General features: G+C 20.2%; 2 protein-coding genes across 2 annotated transcripts; both read right to left on the bottom strand.

The window, feature by feature from the left end:
* Positions 1-134: 134 nt before the first annotated feature.
* On the bottom strand, positions 135-907 carry PGO_002035 (Pv-fam-b protein; the record flags this gene model as incomplete). The annotated part of the gene is made up of 2 exons (XM_028691056.1): positions 135-686; positions 821-907. 2 exons carry the CDS (start codon positions 905-907, stop codon positions 135-137), a joined length of 639 nt encoding a protein of 212 aa, XP_028546857.1.
* A 6,144-nt stretch (positions 908-7,051) lies between these two features.
* PGO_002030 (variable surface protein) lies at positions 7,052-8,135 on the bottom strand (the record flags this gene model as incomplete). Its single annotated transcript, XM_028691055.1, has 3 exons — positions 7,052-7,207; positions 7,340-7,969; positions 8,088-8,135. 3 exons carry the CDS (start codon positions 8,133-8,135, stop codon positions 7,052-7,054), a joined length of 834 nt encoding a protein of 277 aa, XP_028546856.1.
* Positions 8,136-10,623: the final 2,488 nt, after the last annotated feature.

The raw sequence follows: 10,623 nt of genomic DNA, 5'->3' as shown, positions 1-10,623 counted from the left end.
TATATATGTATATATATATTAACTTTGTTTGGGTAAAATTTCAAGATTTGGGATAGGGAGGCGCAGACGCTAAAGATGCGCAAAATTAACATTAAATATTTGATATCATGCAAATGTTTAAAGTATCATATAAACTAATTATATTTATATAGATTTTTTAAAGAGTAAAAGTAATCATGAAATCTTGGTCTAAATCTCCCTTTTTTTACTACGTCGCGCTTTAAAAATTTTACGAAAATATATATAAGCATACATATAGATAAAGCACAAAAAAATAAGTAAACACTAATTAAATTTATTTTCCATTCATATCCCTTTAGTAAGAAAAAATATCCCACCAAATATGTAATCATAGGTACAACCAATATAAAAAAAACAGTTTTGAAAATTTTTTTAAGAGATTTGTATAAAGGAATGTTATCATCTCCCATAGCGTTGTGTATTTGACTAAAATCCTTGAATAATTTTTTTTCACAGTGCGTATCCACTTTTTTTAAGGTGCTCTTTGTTTTGAAGCGTTTATTTATCATTAATTTTGACATATCCTCTTCACTCGTTTGTCTATTTTCTATGTCATCGTTTGTTGAATTATATTTTATATCATACACTGATAATAACCTATTTACCTTTAAGTTAAATGGATTGTCCAATTTATTTACACTATAAGCTGACTTATTAAGATATCCCTAAAAATTGAATACACATAAAAAAAAATTTGTTGTAAAAAAGTATTGCTTGTAACATTAAGAGATTATGTTTAAAAAAAAAAAAAATAAAAAACATTAAACAAGGTAAGAAATTTGAAATATTATAATTTTACATTATCCTTGTAATATTGGTATGCTTCTACGAAAAAAAAAATTGCAAGGATTTTAGTAAAACATTGAAACAAGGAAAACCTTGCCATGCTGTTCTTCTTTAGTTGATTATATATTCGCTATTAAAAGGATAAGGCTACCATTTATTATATATTTAAAATATATTAGGACAATGTTGTGATTAATTATTGTAGCCCTCTATGTTATTAATGTTTAACGTATTTAATTAACAACATTAAAAATTTTATGTGTCAAATTTTTTAATGAATAGGATTTAAAATGGAAAACAAAAAATAGTTTTGGTAACTTTTAATTTAGAAAAATATATAAAATACAGTGGGGTATTCTCATAAAGTTTAGTTGACTTATGCATAAGTTTTGAATAAATTCATTATTAAAAAAATTATAAATTAAAAAGTTATTCTAGTAATAATTTTTTAAAAAAATAAAGGAATAAGGTGAAAAACAAACAAAAAAAAATTAAACCTTTTACTTTTGATGGAAAATATATATGTAATCATATATATTAAAAATAATAGAAACAGAGTTAATAGAAAAATCATGAATTCCTAATAGTTATAATCAACTGAATTAGATATTTCCACATATTCCTAAAAAAATCTGGAAATGCTCACTTTACAACGGCCTCATTAGTTGTTGTGTGTTTAAAATAAGAATAATTAAAGTCTATTTTTAAATATATTAATATATATTATATAATATATTTTTAAATTAATAAGGTTACAAAAGGATTTAATAAGTGTTTTTTAAATTATAAAATTATGAGAATCTAATATTATTAATAATGCCCTACATGATTATTAATTTAACGCGTGGAAAATTTCACAATAAGTTTAATATTTACATTAGTAAAAAAAAATTTACAATATTAAAAATTTTTCATTAACAAAAAAAATTAATACAATATTATTTTTATTCTTCATTTATTATACAATTGACTATTTTATTACATTTTTCTATTAAAAAAAAAAAAAAAATATAGGCAATAAAATTAGTGGTGTATTATTTGTTTGCAACATATAATATGCCTATTTGGACAATATTTTCATGTAATTATTTTCTTATTCACAAAATATATAAAATAAGAAGTTAATAAATGTAATATATTAATAATGAAAATTATGAACTCTTTTCTGTAAATAAAGTTTTTTTTTTTTTTAGGATTTTTTAAAAAATATCCAATTATAACTTTTCCATGAACTGTGAAAAAAATATTTTTAGGCAACAATTAGAACAATTACTATTTATAATTTTACGTAATTTGGAGAAATGAAATTAGTTTGAATAATATTGCCTCTGTTCTGCATTATTTTTATAATATGCGTAACACAATTAAGAGCTTCTGAACAATGATAATGCATATAAAAAATGTTCTTATTTTTTTACAACACTTAAATTTTTATTTTCTTCATATATATTACATATATTCTAACCGGTAATTTAGAATATTATAAATATAGAATGAAAAATATTAATATTATAATATATAGTATCTTCAAATAACTTGTAAATATAAATTACATAATGATGTTGTCGTCTTACGTTTATATTAGTTATTATATCCCCATTTATTAAAGGAAATAATTTTGTTATTTTTTGTATGCTAATACCTGAAAATTTTATCTACTTCAATGTGATAATTACACATATATATATTTATCTGACATTTCTTTTTAAAAATAAATTAATAGTTATTGTCTCGTATCTTTTCTAAAATAAATTATAAATATCTATAATAGCCATTAATGAGAAGTATCAATATATACCATAAAAATGAACAAGAAGCGCACATTTAAGTGAATTCCTTTATACTTAAAAATTTTATTGTTATAAGCTGATTTGTAGAACATTTTATATATATTATTTTGTTTAATATATCGGTATTTTATGTTACGTTTAACGAACTTTATTTTCGTTATATAAATATAAAATGTTTGTTTCAATATAGAGTATTTACTTAAATGACACATAAGGTGTATGCAAAGTAAAATAAATTACTATACTAGTTTTTCTATTACTAAGAAACCTTCATGAATTATAATTTTTTAAAATCTGTTAGTTGGGATTTTCTTAAAATTTTTATTTACTAACTTTTATATGACATATATATATTTGTTTTTAAAACCTACAACACAGACAAGAAAACTAAAGTATATATAAGCCAAATTATTTTATAGGGATGTTTATTTCCCTACTTTATTATTCTCAATTTTAGACCAAAAGGTTTGAAATTTTTAAATACCTGAAAACAAATGATAAACAAATCATAACAAATATTAAATTAAAATATGTGAAAAATTATTTTCTTGTGTAATTGCATAAGAAAACAGAAACTTCATAGTTTCGAATATTAAGAGGAAATATTAATGATAAAGATATGTATGTATGAAAAGGCAAAATCGATCATATGCTATGTAAGATTTACTATGTAGATTAATTTCAATAGAGTTATAAAAAAAGTTGAAAGCAATTTAAAGGGAAATAATATATATATATTTAATAAGCATAATTCTTGCAATTTCATATATAATGTTGAGAGATGTATGTATAAGAAGTTCTAACAATAAATGAGTTCTTCTACACTTATGCGTAATATGTTCATGTATGAAATCTTAACAAAAATAATATGTTATATACGGAAAAAAAAGGAATAGGTACAACAATGAGTATGCTAATTATATACATTATTAGTTACCTTATAATATTTTAATATTACTCATGCACATTTTCATGACTTATTTTATACCAGTGTATATTAAAATGCGTGAAACAATATGGTAGTCTATAATACTTCTGCCTACAAGTTTTAATTTTACAAATGACACTAGCGTAATCATAAAAACTATATTTTTGCTTATTACATGAAAAACTATAAAGTTTATAAATTTTTATAAAAACATAAAAATGTATATATAGCTGTAGACATCAATAAGAATAATATAATATGTGAATATTGAATTTGACCTGTAAAAGACATTCAAGAATTACTATTGTAAAAATGCCCAATTGAAGTATAAAAAGTAATAGTATTTTTTTTAAACATAACTATTTTTAAAAATATATCTTCAGAAAATTTTCTGTTGTACTAGGAATTTTATATGTAAATATATATTTTGAGCATTTTTATCTCAAAAAAGAAGTTTATTTTTTTAAAAGTTGTATTTTTGATATATTATAATTTATATGTATATTAAATCATTTTCTATAAAACGTAGTTTATTATTTTCATTAACTACTTTGTTATAACTTTTATGATTGTATTAAAAAATTCCCATAGATGGTAGATACAATTTCATTTCAATAAGCTTATTATAATATATTAGGGTTATTGTCTTTCTTTTCTTATTGTTTTATATTGACTCCGAGATGATTAGTTCTTTGAAGATAACATAGCATCATTATATTTTCTCCCATATAATTATGTCTATGATAATCCAAAAACTGATAAAAATCTTATTATGTGTAATGATAGCTACATCAGTATGAAAAACATATTATTATACATTATGAACACAGAAAAATATATGACTGTAAGCAAATGACAGTCACACGAAATCTATGTAAGAGTAACTCACAGAAATTAAAAAAAAATATTATGATAATTTATAAGAAATGAGAAACGCATGTTTTCTTAGCACGACCTTTTATTCTCCTATAACATTTTAAGGGAGGAAAAGGGTAACATTATAATTTTTATACCCTTAGCAGAATAAAGATCTAAGAGTAATAATTCTAATTATAGAGACAATAGAAATAATATTTATTACTATTCCATTCTTGACTTATTCATTATATATTAACTACTATAGTATTCGTAATAACATTGAATATTACATGAGGGTCATAATTTCAACAAAGTATCCTCTGTTATATGCAATACATTATCATTATTTATTTACGTTATTATTTTACACGATTTATAGAGATATTAATATCTTATAATTGCTTATACTAATAAGACAAAATAAATATGTATATAATAATCAATATCTAAATAAGTAATAAATGTTGATGCAATTTGTATATAACAAAAAATATTTATAAATACATGTTAAATTAAGATTATTACTAATTTTATATTTTTTGACATACTAAACTTAAAAATTAACATTTCAAAAATTACATATACTGCGTATGAAATTTATTAGTTTAATGTTTATACAGAAATATAAGAGGATTCTTGTTATAATATTAGACCAAGTATATTTATTGAATAGTGCCTAATCTCTATATATGAAAAAATTATATTTTTGATCATATAAAACTAGATATAGTTTAAAGTAAACAATACCTATTTGAGCACATGTGTGTAAGGGAGAAATATTATATATATATGTAGTAACATGTAACATAAGATAAATAAAAATATTCGTTGTTGATTGTTGAATATTTTTAAATATGTTATGAAATACTTATTTATGCTTATCTATTTATCTACGTAACTTTTAAAAGGAAAAAAAACAGGCTTATTATTTCAACCTATTTTTTAGTGTATTTTAAAGAAATATAAATTATATTTATTTTATTTTTCCTTATATACTTAAGTGCTCAATAATTTGTTCATATTTTTTATATGTGCTATATACAAGCTTGAAAGGAGCATTCACACTTTTCTTGCATTTATATTTATTTAATATACTGTGTACTATATATTGTAATTTTTTTTTTTTTGTTTTATATCATTATCATCAAAATGTTAAAAAAATATTGCACTTGTCATTATTTGTGATAAAAAATGAATGCTAACTATTTAATATTATGGAAATATATAAAAGATTATATTTTGTCTATTTAACAATGTAGAAAGAACAATACTAAATTCAATTTTTCCTTTAGGAATAGATAAAATGTTATTATTTAGACTTAATATATTTTTATATTTTATATTTATGTTATAACCATTGTTTTATGTCGTAAGCAATATTAAGTGTAACATGTACAATCACATCATTTACCCAAAATTATCAAAAGTCATTTTACACAACTTATTTTAATCTTGAAACATTTTGTGTACTTTACAAAAATAAATAATCCTCCTATTTTTCAAAAAATTTACATTTAATAAATTACGAGTACATTTCTATTATTTTTTAATACATATTTAAACTTTTTATTTACTATTTTATATAATTGCATTAACTGCTTACCCTACATGTGCATTGTAATCAAAGTGGTAACTATATTTTTTAGAAATTATGTTAAAATAGACAGTTAACAATTTAAATATAAAATTTAAAACTATAAATTATTTTATTTTTTTCATAATTATGAGTAGAAAAATGCACAACATTAAGAAAATAATACATTAAGTGATGCAAATGATATTCATCTGGATTGCTTATGTAATGTACACAATTTAATATTTTTTTTCTCTTATAACAAAAAAAAGTGTATATCATGTTTATTAATTTAATATCAATATACATGCATGCATAATACGGGTTATGGAGGATGATATACAGAATAAAAAATGTATGAATTTCATTAAGCTAAGAACTGAATTTAAACAATGTTACTAAACACAATAAAAAAAAAATGCCTATAACAAATAATTGGCATATAAAAAAATGTATGCTTTTTTATTTTTTAATAAAACCTATATACATAAAGATCATAAAAATTAATAGAATACATATTGTGTGTAAATGTAGGATTATTATTAATATAAATTTCAAAAACATTAAAATAAATTAGAGGCAAAATTTAATTATTATTATCCATACTTAGATATTGCTTATGTGTTTCACTATAGTATACTGTAATATAATAGCAGAATATAAATAGAAACAATTAATTCATAGTGATTTTATTGTAATTATTTTTAATAATATGTAAATTTATTATAATATTGTCCTATAAAGTAAATCATATATTTACTTTTAATATACTTTTTTCACCAATAATTTGTATTACTCATAAAAAATATGGCGTAATGAAGCCTCGAAAAGAAGAAATATGTTTACAATATTTTTATTCAATATGCATCTATTATTTAATAACATATATAAAATTGATATATTATTTAATTCGAAAATTTTTCTAATAAATAAGAAAATTATTATTTTATTTTATTTTTTTTTATAAAATTATATAGATGATTTCCTTGTTATATGAAGTTACTAAGAGAAATATTCTCCAAATAGTTTTGTCACATCATTGTCTACGACGTTAAAAACAAATAATTCTTTGATATTTTCTATATAATCCTCAAATTAGTAAGAATTGTATAAAATATTATGTTCAATATTTTTTAATGAAGTGTTGAACATTTCCGATTCATCGAAAATGTTTTTTTCTTCATATGTATTATCCCAGATGTATCTTTTCCTTTGTATTTCACGGCGTATCCAAGAACCAAATGATGTAAACTAATTCATAATGAGAAAAAAAATTATATATTAAAAATGTAAATTTTTTAAGTTAATCTTTAATTTCTCATTAATATTTTTCAGAAATTATTTCATATCATAAATGTATATATATGAAATATCATAACTTACCTTCAATACAACGAATAAAAAAAGACATGCTAATAACATAACAATTATTGTGATGGAAATGGGAACTGCAATATTTGTTCGGCAGGTGGATGATACTATGCCCTGGAAAGATTCATGAACTGGCGTTTTCTTTTGTAGATTATATTTACCCATAATACCTTCTACTTCACTACAAAACTCATTATCATTTTCAGGTTCACAATTAATATTTACAAAATGAAGGGTTTTGTTTAATTCATATACAGCAGTGAGCTTTTTAAGATCTTCATCTTTAAATAATGGCCTAAGAATGTTTTTTGTTTCTTTTCCTTGAAAAACTGATATATTTAATGAGAGCAACATATGATAAATCGTAAAGACACTGTTTTTATATTTTTCCAGAAGAAGATAACGGTATAACCAATAATACAAGTATTTACAACCGAGTTCACTAAAAGCGTAATCTTTATTATAATTTATTTTATATAAATATGACATAATGGTGGGGCATTCTGCATGTATATTGGGTGCATATAATGTTAAACCGTCGTATTCTGAAGAATTACATACACCTATAAAATTATCTTCAGGGTTTTTGGTACATTCATCCATGATTTGTTCGTATTCAGGAAAATATTTCAAAAATCCATACTGAAAAAAAAGATAAAAATAATAGGAATATTAGTTATTATATCATGGGAACAATATATTTTAAGTTAAATTATTTTTTGTGATATTTATGGAAAATCAAATGAATAAATATTATTACGTTGAAATTTAGATTATAATAATTTATGTATACCTTTGTACTCTCCATTTAAAATAAGATTGTAAATTTACACAGTTAATCTAAAATTAATAATGAAATATATGAGCTTGTAAATAAATATTATTAAATATAAAGGAACAAAGGATGAACATAAAATTTTTCTTTTTTGCTTGAATTATAGTAATGATGTGAAAATTATATCGACTTGGTTAATCATTAATTTTTATAAAGTGTGAACTAAAATAACAGCCGCTTATAATTTAGAGTCTATTATTTTTCATATTCTTATATAAATAGAGACGTAAACGTATTACAATGTATTATAGCACTACTCATATCTTTTACATAGGCATGATATTGTATATACATTAAGGATTTTATATTTTATAATTTTAAAATTTTTTATCTAGGTTTAACGTAGAATATTAATTAATATCTTAAATAAATTCATAAATATATGGTGGAACAAAATAATATAACTTTGAGACATATATAAATTTATTATGAAAAATATTGTTACACATTATATGTTATACAATTATTTAACTTTCACATTTTTAGTATTTTTATAATATTTTTTGCAAAAAAAAAATATTTTTTTTAAATATCTCATCCTTGCCTTGAGTATGACATGGTTGTAGAATGTATTAAATATATACCTATTTTAATTTTTGTATAATTGAGGAAAGCTTTAGATTTAATATGCTTTTTTGTACCTCATATTTTATTTTTTTTTTATGAGCATTATCATTTACTAAACTTATATCGTTTCAATAACCCCATTGGAGATAATACAATATGAAGAAAAATAAAACATATATTATATATTACATTATGTGAGTAATAAAAAAATAGATATTACATAATTATTATTTATATTTTCACTCTTCATATAGGTAATCATATTTACATAATGATGATTTCTTATTTTCCTTGAAATATTTTTTTAAAATTGAATATATATTATGTATGCGTATTACAAATAAATACTTAAGAAAAAAAATATCATAGAAAATTAATAAAAATATATAATGTATTTTTCCTAAGATTTTTTTTAGAGAATAACTTAATTTTTTTAATAGTAATAAATGAAGAAAGATAAATTAATTTAGATAATAGTGAATTTTTATGTTAGATAGTTGTTTAGATTTTGTGGCTTAAGTTTATGTATAGAGGCTGTTTCTTTGTTCTTGGGTGTTTATGTTTTTTCATTTTCTAATGTTGTATCATTTGCACATTATACATTATTAAATATATGAATCAATTAATATGCTTAATTTTATTACATATATATTATATTTATATTTGAATCATTGTTTGATTTGTTGTAGAATATTATATTTGCATTATGATTAATTGTTATCTAATATAATTATAATTATATATTTATAAATATTCATTACAAACATATTTTCAACATTTGAAAAAATATCATTTAAAAAGAATTTGATTGCTATTATATGTATATATATTTAATAATAACATGTATATCATTGATAAATGCTGTTTATTTTATATTTTCAAATGTTTATTATATTTTTTACTTTTCATGATTATGCAATATATCACATATTAATAATCACAGTTTTAGGAACTTAATGGATTTTTTGTATTATTTTTTGTTAGTTATGCTATTATAATTTATCATTTAAACATTTTGATTTATATTTATTTTTTCTATTTCTTTTATCCACCTATAATGTAATATATACTCTAAGAAAATGACCTAACTATTGACCCAAATATGATTAAATGGATTTTTACATTTGATATACATAATAATGTTTTAACATAATTACAATTAATATATATACGTTGTTTTATTATTTTTTTAAATAAATATGTATGTGCAATGTAACTTGTTACAGCATTGTATATATAATAATAAGATTAGACATTAATTAACAAGACAAATAAAAAAAAAAATTAAAATAAAAAAGGTAGAAAGTATGAAATAAATTAATGAAACAAGTAGCTAATATATTGTAGTTTGTGTGGTCACATATAATAATAAATCTTATATGTAATGAAAATTCACGCGTTATTTTTACAAATTCAAGGTATAATAAATGCTTAGTATTAAAATATATTATTTTATAATGCTTATAAAATAATATTATAAATAAAATTATTCATATATAGATGTACATAATAACTAGAAATATGTTTTCCACGGTGTTAAATCATTAAATAGCATCATATATATGAATAATATTTTATATAAATTTCATTAACTTATCATCAGAACATTTAATTTATATATGCTTTATTATACACAGATTTATAGTATTTATCATTTAAATTATAAAATATTAAATTATCCATAAAAAAGAATTTATGCATATAGATTGAAGCAAATAGAAACCAGAAAATTACGACACTTATTCATAATAACTGCTTTGAATATTATTTTCTAATATCTATTAATTTTTGATATATTATTCTATTATATTGACAAGTTAATATATATTTTTTTTTTTTCATTTTAGTTTAAGAATTATTAATATTTTTATTTCTTTATTAATTGATGAATTCT

Source organism: Plasmodium gonderi (assembly GCF_002157705.1).
Source record: "Plasmodium gonderi DNA, contig: Pgo-contig_213, whole genome shotgun sequence".
Taxonomy (NCBI): Eukaryota; Apicomplexa; class Aconoidasida; order Haemosporida; family Plasmodiidae; genus Plasmodium; species Plasmodium gonderi.
This window is presented reverse-complemented; position numbering and strand designations above follow the sequence as displayed.